The sequence below is a fragment of the Vombatus ursinus genome, unplaced genomic scaffold (assembly GCF_900497805.2).
Source record: "Vombatus ursinus unplaced genomic scaffold, bare-nosed wombat genome assembly UNPS02014799.1, whole genome shotgun sequence".
Classification (NCBI taxonomy): domain Eukaryota; kingdom Metazoa; phylum Chordata; class Mammalia; order Diprotodontia; family Vombatidae; genus Vombatus; species Vombatus ursinus.
The window spans coordinates 49,783,399-49,796,977 of record NW_020954577.1 but is presented as its reverse complement, the minus strand read 5'-3'; the positions used below and the strand labels follow the sequence as shown (position 1 = coordinate 49,796,977).

The following is a 13,579-nucleotide window of genomic DNA, read 5'->3' as shown; positions in this document are numbered from 1 at the left end:
CTCTCTCTCTCTCTCTCTCTCTCTCTCTCTCTCTCTCTCTCTCTCTCCTCCCCCCTTCTCCTCTCCTCCCCTTGACCCAAGCCCTCAGAATTAGGAACTGGCTTTATTTTTTGGCCCTGCTCCTGTGGGCTGTGATTTATTAGCTCCAGGAAAACGGGACAAAGAGCTCCTGCTCTGTGGCAGCCAGTGGTCTACAGAGTAAATCAGAACATTACCAAAAGTAAGCAGCCCATTCCAACACAAAAGGGAGAATGTGACCACCACGAGACACCCAAAGCCAAAGAACTGATCCTGCCCCCCCACCCCCACCCCCATCCACCCGTGATCTGCTACTTCCTCATCCGATTCACGATAAAATATCTTCGGAATGGTCAAATGAGAATGAAGCCAGCTTGATCCCTCCATACTCACCGGCAGAATCCCTATTGCCCCCTCTTAAAGAGTTTAAAGTCTTTCCAGATAAATCTGAGTGTGAATTTAAAATATATATTTGGAAATCTATCAACTAGGAAGTTGGGTTTCACTTCTGAGAGTATCATTCCTAGTGAGTGAGATACTGACGACCACAGATTCATTCTTGCCTGTCTGCATTAATTATTTAATGAGTCACGTGACACTCCAAAGCTTACCATTTCAATATCACCCCCAGAACAGAGGCAACACCTTTCTCTGTGAGCACAGCACTTTCATTTTTGCTTTCTTAGCAGCCTCCAGATCTCTGGGACTTAGAGCAACTTTCCCCCCGGTCTGTCTTGAGTGAGCAACCGGCCATAATCAGAGAGCTGCCTCCTTTTTAGGCACAATCTGAGTCCTTTGAATCCTGATGGAGATTCTGGGCGAATAGCCTTAACAGCTCAGGCTTCTTAGGTTGCCTCCTATGCATGATCTTCATCCAGGAACCTTTGGGTCCAGCATGCCCAGGAAGGTCACGTTATGTTGTTACTTGGCTTAGCTGCCCTGGTGCCTGGAAAGAACGACTCTCTAGGACTTGACCATTTTGAATGTAGATTTCTGCACAAATAGGCCAGACATATACACACACATGCTGACATACTTGTGTGCTGTCAGACAAAGGACACGTGTGTAGAGATGTGTGCTTCCACAGACACATCACACCTATACAGAGAGATGCAGAAATCACTACTGACTTCTTTTCAGGCTGTTATTAATGCCACGAAAATGGGGGCAGGGGTAAAATCAGCCATTAATTTGAAGGCTGGACATGAGCTGAGTTCATTGTTATGTGGCTCTCCAGCTGTAGAGTGAGTCTTGCCTCAGCCTCTTTTTCCCTTAGTTACTGAATGAGAGCCATGTCATGCATTTGATACATTTGCTCTGAGCTCCGCATAACATCTTCCAGCCCTGCAGAATGTGACTAGGTGCTGGGATCAGTCTCAAGCCTCCATAAAATAATCTGCCTTGCATTCCGAAGGAACAAGAAATCATACATCTCCCCCAATATTCAAGTGCTGGAAGACCAGAAATTTATCGAAATGGCTGGTATAATTGTTTTTAGACCAGTAGTAAGGGGGAGGGGCGTAGATTAGGCCTCTGGGTGTGTGTGCGTGTGTGTGTGTGTGTGTGTGTGTGTAGTGTTTTAAATTTTTAAAAAATGTCTACCAAAAACATCATGACGGGATCAGGAAAAGCAAACCCACTGGCTCAATAGAGTTCACTCCTTTCCATAGGAAACCTGAGGTCCCTATTTTCTTTATTGAGCCTTCAAAGGTTACTTTATAATTATATTTTAAATTGAGTCATATCTGTTTCCTCATTGTAATTACTGGAATGAAATGATACAAGGACTGAAGGGTAGGAAACAGCTCTGAGGTTGCAAGGGGAAGGAGAGTAAGAAGGAAAGGGAGTGAGGAGGATGCTAATAGGAGACAGGCCAGAACTATGAAGGAGGTTTGAGGTAGGAAGAATGAAGAAAACCCCCAGGAGCTCCCCACGTATAAAATTCAGGAAGCTATATACAGGGCTCGCTTCACCCACCCACCCACCCCAACTGTAATATATCTAGGTAATCTGCCCATGGAGCTCTATTCTGGGTATTAAGTACTGTACTCTGACTGTCACAGTTGAATTCCTTCTGTAATAAAACACCGGGTATATCATAGATTTCAGCAAAAACTAGGAAAGAGAGCTTGCAAGCTGCCATTTTCCTTCAGGGGGGAGAGTGTTAAGCACTTGCTTCACACTGTGACAATTAAAGTGTCTCTGAACCAAATTAGGTTGATTTCAGATGTTGACAAAACTTTTAGCTCTGATGTTCTATGGCTTCCTCTGTGACTAAAGCAGATGAGTGTGTGTGTGTGTGTGTGTGTGTGTGTGTGTGTGTGTAGAGACAAAGACAGAGAGACAGAGAGAGACAGAGAGACAGAGGCAGAACCAGAGCGACCCAGAGAGATTCTGAGACTCTGAGGATATTTGGAGAGAGAAGAGAGCTCCAGGGCTTACATAGAATACTATCTTTAAAGGTCAAGGGTCCCCAGGGCCAATGGGCTTCTCTTAAAAAAACAATTAATGGGATAGAAAATTTGTCCTTTCAGTGACCTCTTATGGTTGCCCTAGCAAAAGAAGGACAATGCAAAGACTTACACCCCAAAGCGAAATTTCCTAAGTTGTTCTAACATTCTGGTTCGAAGGACCAGGTCTACAATAGGCTTAAGAGAAGTGTCGAATGGAGATAATTATCCAGGTAATTCGAATTTTTAAAAAGTCCACGTTGAACTTAATTATCCAGGCATTTCAGCTCAAAGTCCTTATCTTTAAAAATGGTCTCAACACTCCACCTCATTTTCAGGGTGTAGCTAGATATTCCACCAAAGAGCCCCCCAAAACACAACACACACACTCGCATGCACACACACACACACACACACACACACCAACGCCTGTTAATTTCTAGACATCTCCCAGCCTCAGAACACAAAGGGTAAATATGAACATTTACCTTATATGATGATAATCTGCCATAAGAGACTTAGCAGCCAGCACTTCGTTTCCACCGAGAGTCTGCATTTTTTTAGGAGACAGCCAAGATTTTCCATCTTTATATATGACCACATTTTTTCCAGGGACATCCTTTGCTCCTCCACAGACTTTTCCAGGAGAATGCCTTTCAGAATTGCTGTTGAATTACAAAGAAGTATTTATTGTATGAAGTGATTAATGATTCCTGGCAAAATTGCTATTTTCAGTGTGATTTAATTTCGTTTTACAAGTTGGGGGAGGGGAATAATAAGTTTATGCCCCAGGTTTAGAGAAACCCAGAGCCTCCTGTTCACATCTTATAAAACACGGCTCACTTCAGGACTTTGGATGACTTCTGAATGTGTTTATTTGTTCCTCCCCAATTTTTAGTGGCAAGACTTTTTTTTTAATGGCAGAGATATTGAAGCTGCTCTGAGCAATAGGGACTGTTGTCTCATTCTCAGATCTATTTCGTTCATAATTAAAGAGCTGGCAGAATTCGCTTTTAACAAATGGCAGCATGAAAAAGAAACATAGCTTTCCTGCATATTAGTTAAGTGTTTTAACTACTGATGGGCGAGTGTCTTAAAAATGCCTCTAGTCTAATTCTGAAGAGGTTTTCTACCACCACCACCACCACCCCAGGCTCTGCTCAAAATTTTTCATTAAAAGTCTATCACTCATTGAACACGCAAAGAATTCTACGATACTCTGATGCTAATGTACTTTCCCTTTCATATTGCAGAAGGAGTTACTATATCCGAGAAACAAGTCTCAGGCATTAGGAAGATGGACCAGGGATTGCTCGCCAGGTTGGATGGTTGGTCCTCACCCACCCCATTCTTTTTGTAATGTAATATTCTAATTGTCCCGAACTACAGGCAGTGAAATGAGGCAAAGCTCCCCAGAATCAAAAGTGGCACCCGGGACTCTTACAATCTTGGGGGCTGACTACTATTGAGATAGCAACCTCTTTATGACATCATCTGCACATCCTTCTGGGCCAAAACTTTTGAGGCACACATACTGGAGAATTGAATTTAACTCTTTTCCAAACCACCCCCTCTCCCTCCAAAAATCACAAATCAGGATTTAGCTCACAGATTTTTTTTAAAAAGAGTCAGCTTCCCTCCCTCGCCCATCCTGACTCCTAAGAAAAGCTTTGTACAGCAATAAATATTAAAAATGACTACTTACTTTCAAGTGTCATTATGGTTGTGTGTGGTTTGACCAGGGCAAAACAGCTGCTGGGAGCCATAAGCCCTTTTCTATACCTAGCCCTATGGCCACAGAAAAGAATTAACCCTATGCCAAAGAACAGGCATGTTTGCAGCAAGGTTTAACACCCTCCTTTTTCCTTTCAACTTTGCAATCCTTCAGGCCAGTCAGAGAGCAAAAGCTCAGGGTTTCTCTCTCTCTCTCTCTCTCTCTCTCTCTCTCTCTCTCTCTCTCTCTCTCTCTCTCTCTCTCTCTCTCTCTCTCTCTCTCTCTCTCTCTCTCTCTCTCTCTCCCTCCCTCTCTGTCTCTGTCTCTGTCTCTGTCTCTGTCTCTCTCTCTCTCCCTCCTTCCCTCCCTCCCTCCCTCTCTCTTGTCTGTCTCTGTTTCTCTTGGTCAGTATGTCTCTTCCTGGCTCTGCTTCTCTGTTGTTTGTCTCTTTCTATCTCTCGCTCAAGTCGGAGACTTAGCACAAACGATTTGGGCGACCACCATTTCATTAGACAGAAGACCCCCTTCTTTTTCAAATTAGTTGCTCATCACGATTTGAGAATGTGTCTTCCTCATCAGACAGTTTAGGAAACACGAGAAACAGTTGTTTTAAGCTTTTAATATCATGGTTTGTTGTTGTTTTACAAGATTAATTCTCAGCACTTGGCTCGATATACAGTTACACCAAAACCCACAATTTACAGTCTCACGTGGATCTAAATGGGCCCCCTCTTGCCAGTTAGAGCTGGGCCAGAGAGTAAGACAACAATAAACCTCTAACAATATTTTAAATAAATGAGATAAAGAGAAACTAATGTGTCACAAATATCATCAGGGACTATACACCTGGAGACCAGTTAAATAACCTTATGACATTCCAAATGTCGTCTCCTCTTTTCTCTTCAGTATCAGTTTTGGCAGGGGGTGGTGGGGGGGGGGGGGAGGACACAAGATAGGAGGGAGGAGGGGCCTGGTTCTTTTGTTTGCACTAGATGTAGATGGACATTTCCCGAGAACTGCACAACTCAAGTCACCACTGGATGGGACTGTTTATTTTAACTATTTAAAAAATACTGCATACAAAGGAGTCCTTCTTAGTTAGGTACCAAACTTCCCATCCCAGCTCTGTGAGCATTTCCATAAATAAACAATCCCACTGGTAGGCTTGCCAGCCTGTGCCTGATCTAGTGGTCCGGAGCCGGATGACAACCTGTTCTCTGCCACACGGAGATAGTGTCTTCTCTCTTTCTCTCTCTCATCTTTATTATTTACAAACACGCAGTTGGGGATTGTGTTGGTGTTTATTTTTGGTCCAGACAGAAGGTGGGGGTGGGGAAGAAAGAGGGGCAGAAGAAGAAAGGAAGAAGCAGAGGGGGGTTAAAATCGATCTGGGGATGTGGACGATTATAGCGTAGAAGAGTTGGGTGTGGAGGCACCTGGCTGGTGGCGAGGGTGAAGATGCGGGCCCTGAGTCTGTGCCTTGGAGGGCTGGCTCCCCGGGGCCGGGGCCGAGGAGCGCATCTTGGTATTGGGTAGTTTGTGGTCCTTCTTCCACTTCATCCTGCGATTTTGGAACCAGATCTTGACCTGGCGCTCGGAGAGGCAGAGCGTGTGAGCGATCTCGATGCGACGCCGCCGGGTCAGGTAACGGTTAAAATGAAACTCCTTCTCCAGCTCCAAGACCTGCTGCCTGGTGTAGGCGGTGCGGGAGCGTTTGGGTTCCCCTCCGTTGTAATTGGGGTTGACTGAACGTGCAGGGCCCAGGAGAAGGCGGAGGAGGAAGAAGAGGAGAAGGAGGAAGAGGAGGAAGAGGAGGGGGGGAGAGCAATTGGATAAGATCATTATATAATAACCTGACACCAAGTTCACGTAAGAATACATACGGCAAAGAAAATGTTTCACAGGCTATTGACAACGGAAAACAAGCGAGAGCCATAAAAAATGGTGTTGGGCATTGGGGCTGAAGAAAAGCTTCAAAGACACATGGCCCAGAGCCGCTGCCAGGGCAATTCAATTTATGGGGGCTATAATTACTGCCCTAACAGTTTGGCGTCTCGTAAATCTCCCGATAAAGGGACCCCAGATACAAAAGGTTTCTCACGTTTTGATTAGGTGGCACACAGTGACCCCCTCCTCCGCTGCCAGGACAGCAGGTCCCCCCTCCTGCCCCAGGCCCCCCAGGCCCTCGCCCCCCTCCCTCGCCGCGGCCCAGGCGTCGCTCACCGGTGCTGACATGGATCTTTTTCATCCCGGGGTACACCACGGGCTCCTTGCCGCCCTTGAGGCCGCACAGGCTCTTGTCCGCCAGGGGCAGGGGGCACCCCGGGGGGCTGCCCGAGGCGGCGGGGGCGGCCTCGCTGCGACGGGGGAGCGCCGGGGGAGGTGGGGGCGGAGGGGGAGCGGGGTGCGGCTGGGGCTGCGGGGGCGGCAGGACGTGGCCCGCCACGAGCAGGCTCTGTCCGGCGGGGGCGGCCGCGGACCCTCGGGCCGGGGGCGGCGGGGGCGGGGGCTGCTCGTGCCGGGGCCGGCCCGGGCTGGCGCGGCCGTAGCCATACGGGTAGCGGGCGGCGGCGGCGGGGGGCGCGGGGTAGAGGGCGGCGGGGGGCGCTGGCGCCGGGTACCCCGACCCTGGCCCGGGCCGCGGCGGGCGGTAGTAACCCGGGGGCGAGCGGCCGGCCCCCGCGGGCGGCTGCAGGTGCGGGGACGGCGGGGGCTGCGGGGGCTGCGGGGGCTGCGGGGGTGGGGGGTAGACTCCCCCGTCAGGGCCGCCGGGCGCCCCGAACTCCTCGCAGGGCGGGAACTTGGGCTCGATGTAGTTGGAGTTTATCAAAAACGAGCTCATGGTCATTAATTTGTGAAGTGCAAAAATACTAATTTTTCTCGCGTTGTCGTTTTTCTGGGCTCGCGGAGGCCCCTCCCCCTCCTGCCTCGTTCCCCATCCTCCCTTGGCCCCCCCTCCTCCCTCTTCCTCTCTTCTCCCTCCCCAGTCCCCCAAATGCCTCTCCTCCCCCTTCCCGCACCCTCCCCTCCCCCGGCGCTGCTGCGGAGGACAAAGTTCGGGCCCCGTCCCCTCCCCCGCCCCTCCCCCTCCGCACCTTCGGGCCCCCCCCCGATCTTCCCGCACGTGACCCTCTGCTGGCCAATGGAGGCTCGGCGCGCGCGGGCCCCGGATCAGGAAACTCGGGGTTGGATGATGGATGCCCGGGTCTTAGGCTTGGGGGAGGGCGGTCAGCGGGGGTGCTCGCCCCGCGCTATTCTGGGGAGGGAGGGAGAGGAATGGCTGCGTCCTCGGGCTGGAGATGGGGGGCCGCGACCAGCGCAGAGGGCTCGGCCTCGTCCAGTCCCCCGCCCCCCAAAACCGGTCTTTTCTCCGCAGCCCCCAGCCAACGTCCCCTGCTGCCCCCCGCCCCCCAGGCACAGAGGTCCTAGCTCCCCTCTCCCTCCCCAAGCAGTTTCTCACGCCCCCTCCTCCATAAGCAGAGGTCCCTCATCTCTACCCCACACGCGGGTCCAACCTTCCTTTCCCATCCAGTCCCTTGTCCCTCGCCCCTAGTCGACCACCACACCCACACACACCGAGGTCCTCGAGCCCTTCCCCATCCACAGACGAGCGAGTCGCAACCCCTTCCCCTTTTAGGTCCCTCACAGCCCTTTATCCTTCCATACACGTGGGTGTCCCTTACTGTCCTGGTGTCCCTTTCCCCCACATGGGTCCTAACACCTGAGGAGTCTCACCTGGACTTGTGACCCCAGATCCCTGAGTCATCTTTGTCCTTCCCCAGGCATGAGATGGAGCAGAGGGAGCCTAGGCTGAGGCTAGGCTGAGGAGAGGAATCTGGGGCTGGGGCTGGAGCTGGAGAGTGACCTCAGCCCACTGAGGACAGGGCCTCCTGTGTGTGACTGTGTCTGTGTGGGTTTGGGCAGCGGATGGAAGAAACAGGAAGGATTCCCCCACTGGAGGTCCCCATGGAAGAACAGTGGACAGCCCCCATCCCTGAAAATCACTGCCTTCCCTTCTGAAAGCTGGGAGGGCAAGGCAGGCGGCCTGGACTCTATCTGCAGGTCAGGCTGAGAATTGACGTGTGCCTCAAGCAGGGTACGGGATTGGGGGAGAGGCTGAAGCCTGCCACAGGGTAATTGAAATTTGATGGTTAAACTAATTACCGCACTATTAACAAATAAATTACTTATTAATTCCACCCAGTGTTGATCTTGGAAGTAAATAGTAAAGCTGCTTTTCTCCATGTGTTCGTGTTTACTTTCTCTTTCCTTCTCTGGGTCAGGCATACACCTTGCTTTCTCTTCCTCTCCCCCCTCCTCTCTTCTCCTCTCTTCTCCCCTTCTCTCCTCTCACCTTCCCTTCCTTTCTTTCCTCTCCTCTCCCTTCCTCTCTTCTCCCCTCCTCTTCTCTTCTCTCCTTTCCTCTCCCTCTTCTCTCCATTTCATGTCCCCTGTCCCTTCCTCTTCTCCTCCTCCTCTCTTCACCTGCCTGCCTGACCATCCAGGCAGACCATTCGATTCCCCCAGAAATCGAGAACAAACGGTTATCTACAAAGACAGGGCGAGGCCAGGATTTTCCGGAAGGGGTACCTTAATTGAGTTTCTCAAAGGGCATTACGAAGAAAAGCTTCCTCCCAGCCTGGGCTGCCAAGGTAGACATAGAAAGTTATAGCCTAAAGCCCAGCGACACTTCAGAAGGAATGTCATTTCTCTGTCCATTTATATCAGTTACGCACATGAGTTACTGAATGTTGAAATAAATCGTTTTGACGGATAGTCGTTTAATGCTTAGCCACATAAAGCCTATTATATCCAACTAGTCTATAAACTAATTTAGGAAAAGAGGCTAAAGAAAGGGATCTTTTTGGCTTTCTCTCTAGGATCTCCCAGATCTGCAAAAAAAGAGGTTTTGAAACTATTTTCTACTTAGGGCCTTGGGTAGGCAGCCAGGAAAAGCACAGAGAAATAGACAAGAAAAGAGCCTTGCTTGCACCGGGTGCAAAGACCATTTAAAATAAAACCCAAGGGAATTAATCACACACTTGTATACATATACATATACACACGTGTATGTATATATGTATAAAATAACACCTAATCAAATATTTACAGATTTCCCCACAAGCTCTCAAAAAAAAGCCGGTCTGTGTTCTCGGTGATGGCCTCTAGCAGTGAAAGGCAGGCAGGCAGTCCGGTAAACAGAATCACAGGGTCCATCCGCCAGAAATACACCACGAAATCTCACATCTTTGCTCTTGTCATCAACCCTGCCTTCCTAGGCTTTTTCTATGTCTGTTTACTATGATTTACCGGTATTAAAATGCAAAATTCATGTTGTTTAACTGCAGAGCTTTCTACGATGTTGCTATTTTTAGAGGTTAAAAAGAAAGCAGAGCTGTTTTGTGTCTAGTCGGCCTAAACCGGCGAGCTGAATCAGTCTGTTATTCACGTGGCTCTGTTACTTGGTGGAGATGGGCTTCTTCGGGATCTCCTAAGGCCTGTAACTTGTCTTAGTGGTTTGCTATCATAAACAAAAACTCGGCCAAGACCACCAAGTGTTATCTCAGACACCGACATTTTGACATTTTAAAGCGAGATTTATGGCTGCAATAAACAACCTCGGTACCTCTTCTGATCCGACCAGAACCTCCCTTTGCAAAACAGATTCATTCAACCAAATTAAATCACAGAGATCTATATTGTAAAAATTAAAACACCTTTTATCCCAAGAAATGTGATACCATAGCAAACATGGGAAGACACTAACCCAACTAATAGAACAACCAAAAGTTTACCAGCAGTATCTCTCCTGAGAAGAGAATGGAATTCACTGAAATGAAGCAGAAATGGAGAGGTCTAATCTTCATATACCAACTGCATCCAATTCCAAGTAGTGAAAAGGGGTTTTCCCTTCTTTGTAAAACATGTAAGCACATCTGCTCATTCCACGTGCTCAGATAAAATACATGTACAACAAAAGATTTCTTTAAATCCCATTAAGTAAAATAACTTTCCACTGAATCTAAGCACCATAATTGGGGGGGGGGGGGGGTTAGGGAGGGGGAAGTGAAAGAGAGAGAAAGGGAAGAAAGGAAAAAAGCAAGCAAGGAAGGAAACCGACAGAGGAAGAGAGGGGGAATAGGCAGAGGATGGAGAGAGGGAGGGAAAGGAGAACTGCATTTTCAGTCTCGTTTGAATCTGATTTGAATCATTTTGAATATATTTGGATCAGCCTTTCCTCCTGAATACAGCCCTGTCCCAACTTTCAAAGTGACCGAAAAGTGACACCATGTGCATTTTGTTTCTTATTAATCTCACACATTGACAGTCTTTGTTAAATAACAAGGCGCGCCCTTCACCAGCCGACATTTTCATATTTGTTAGACGCGCTGACCTGAAGTTCACCTCGGCCTTGGACTTAGCTGTTCCCAAAGGTCTATACAGTGTCTTTTAGATAGCTGGGTGCTTTGCCCAGGTCACTGCTTTGGAGAGAAAACCAAAGCTGGGTGGGGGGATCAACGTTATGGAATGGATCCACTGTATTTGCTCTTTGTTCCTTGGAACCACGATCCCTCCTCCCGTCCCCCCCCCCACCCGCTCTGTTTAGTACGGGATACTGGTTAAGGAGCCCCTGGAGCTTTGGGGTGTCAAAACGAGGGAGTGACATTTTGAATTTGGTTATTCACACCATTCTAAAAAAAAATCCTATCCGATATATGGTTTTAAATAACGAAGCCTTCAGTAGAGATCTATCTAGGGCTATTTGTTTTTCCTGTGTTTTAAAAAAATAAACGAAACCCAGACATGAGAGATGTAATTTACATTCGTATTTAAATGAATTTTGGCTATCTAAACGATCTATCTGCCTGCCACCTTAAAGGAGGCAACTTTCAGAATAAAGGAATATATAATCAAAATTTTATAATTGCTGTTAGTTTCTCATTTAAAGAATACCTAAAAGATATTGACAATTATTGAAGAAATCTTTTTCTTTTTAAGGCATGCCACAAACTTTTGACCTAAAACATAATGAAAACGTGCTCTTGAAGACTCATAATTTTTGGGGGGGGGGGGATGAGAGGAAGAGAATAGATTTCCATTTTCTTCCTAGTATTAACCCAGATATGGTCATGGAAAAGTGCAAAGATGATGCACAGCTTGGGCACCAGTAAGCCTATCTTTTCTCCCATCTAGCAGTTACACACTTGACCACAAATTCAGGAGCCAGAATGACACACTGCTGCGGGGGGAGGTGTTGAATTTCTCCATGAGGAAAGGCCCCACTAGTGAAACATTTCCTTTGCTCCCCCAAACATCCACAGGGAGCATGGCTAGCTCGGGAAAGTAAGCCACCTCAGTGGTTACAGTGACTTTCTTGCATGAACCTTAACACACATGCAGGATAATTAGATCCCAGGCTGTAGCCTGAGCAAGATAAAGATTTCATACTTGCTTTTTTCTGTTATCCTTAAGTGAGCACCTAAAGGTCAACTTAGAGACACTATGACCCTGAAAAGAGAACCCCAGACTGAGTCCAGCGGCATTTAAACAGGATTTTCTTTCTAGCTTTCCAAATGCAGCTAAGGAACATGAATGAGACTCCCTTGCCTATTTTATGTCCTCATTGTATTCTTGTTCCCCTCCTCTTCTTTCCTTAGCCCTCCACTGTCCCTTCCTACCCCTCTCCTCTTCCAAATATGTCTTTAAATTTTCCTAGAAATCATAACTCTATCATATTTTTCCTTTAAATGATGTTTCACTGTGATTCCTGGTCCCCTGCTCCAAATGGCACATTTTCTACAGTTGTAAAGGGTGGGAATTGCCTTACATTCGAAGGCAATTGATAACTTTATAGTAGGGACCTGAAAGTGGAAATCTTAACACCACAGAGGGTCTTTTCATCAAGTCTGGAAAACCCAGAACTTTAAGGGACATTTCTTTCCGAAGGGATTGGTGGAGGGCCTTTATCTGTTTTCTACAACTTAGTCTCTTTCCAGATGAAGAGTCTAAATTGAAGGATAGCTTTTTGTTTAAAAAAAATTGAAAATATTACAATCTAAAAGAATTCTGGGCTTTCTTCCCCTCCCCCAAGTGAGGAAATCAACGTCACTCTCTAAAAATTGTCTCCTCTGTCCCCTTTTCCTGTCTTCAGAAGCCACTAAGGGGAAGGGGGATAGTTGGAGGCGAGAATTCGATGCCTACTTTCCTTTCAAAGATAAAACAAAATAAGTCCTCCAGGAGTTGGGTGCATATTGGTCCACGACAAAGCCCCGGAGCAGGCGAGCCTTCCTTCAAGGCTGGCAGGCGATTTGGAGCAGCGGCTTATTTACCTGCTTCCTCCGAGGTACACAGAGTCCCTCAGAATGTGGCCCGATAATTCAAGATGAAATACAGAGCGTATTCCTCTCGAAAAGAGAAATTTTCTATCCTTTCCCCAGTAATTGAGGTCATTCGAGCACCAGGGTTCACCTGGAGTCCATACCGTGATACACTCGAAATTCGACGCTATATTTTATCTTTTGTGTTGATAGCCTGCATCTCGGCTGCAACATTGACATCAAACTCTGTCTGGGCAGATGACGAAGAGTGGTGCACAACGTAAACTTTTGACCCTCAACTTTTTGACCCGCAGTTGTAACGACCTAACCACAAAGATATACAAAAGCGATGCCTCTTATTTCTTTGAGGACCGAGAGGGCGCCTAGTTTGCTTTAAAAGTTCTGCTGTTCCCCCCTTTTCTGAAAGTAAATTTGGGGAAAGAGAGAGGATTAATATATATAATATATATATATATATTTATTTCCCTCCTTCATTACTGTATTTGCTGTCAAATCAGTTTCCCAATTCTTTCGTCAACACTAAGAGCAACTAGATTAACTCCAAGAAATTCGTGATTCCATTTGCAAGCGAAATATTGGATAAGTTGGGGGAACATTGAAAAAAGCGAAAAGAGAGAGATGATGAGGGGAAAGTGGTGGCCCGGACTTCCATTCGTCATTTTTCCTTTATTTAAAAATAAAGACACAACAAACCTAATTGTTTGGGAAAGCTTGCCTAGGCAAAGGAGTTGACTGTGAACTTGGTCTGAAGCGAGCTCTGCTGGTGATTCCTAGGGTGTGCAGATTTATCTTTTCTGCATTTACTTAACCCGGCAGTGAACTTCACTGGCTGTCATTTGTTTGGCGATGACAGACTTCACCTCAAGCAAGGACTGTTTCACAAAATCGCAATAATTACCCAATAACCTTCATAACAAATATTATTATTGAAAAGACCGTTTGGGGAGGGAGAGGAAAAGGCAAAGAGGGAGGAAGGTGGAGTCCTGGTGCAAAACACCAAAGGGGGGGCCCTACTCCCCTTCTTTGTGGCTTTCTATGGGGTGTTCTGTAGATCCACC

The 13,579-nt window shown here is 47.3% G+C and overlaps 2 protein-coding genes across 4 annotated transcripts in view; both read right to left on the bottom strand.

Moving 5' to 3' along the window:
- Nucleotides 1–3,129, bottom strand: part of LOC114050297 (homeobox protein Hox-A3-like) — a 20,209-nt gene extending 17,080 nt beyond the window's left edge. The window contains exon 1 of one of the 3 annotated variants that reach the window (XM_027871911.1): nucleotides 2,957–3,129. The gene's annotated coding sequence lies outside the window, so the exon portion shown is untranslated. Of the gene's footprint in view, nucleotides 1–411; nucleotides 550–629; nucleotides 842–2,956 lie in introns of those variants that run through there. The other 2 variants (XM_027871914.1, XM_027871913.1) reach the window with 2 other exon arrangements.
- Nucleotides 3,130–5,464: 2,335 nt separating this feature from the next.
- LOC114050298 (homeobox protein Hox-A4-like) lies at nucleotides 5,465–7,074 on the bottom strand. Its single transcript, XM_027871918.1, has 2 exons — nucleotides 6,406–7,074; nucleotides 5,465–5,927 (listed from the first exon to the last, which is right to left on the bottom strand). The coding sequence occupies exons 1-2, from the start codon at nucleotides 7,028–7,030 to the stop codon at nucleotides 5,587–5,589; spliced, it is 966 nt and encodes a 321-aa protein (XP_027727719.1). The 5' UTR covers nucleotides 7,031–7,074; the 3' UTR covers nucleotides 5,465–5,586.
- Between the last annotated feature and the right edge of the window lie 6,505 nt (nucleotides 7,075–13,579).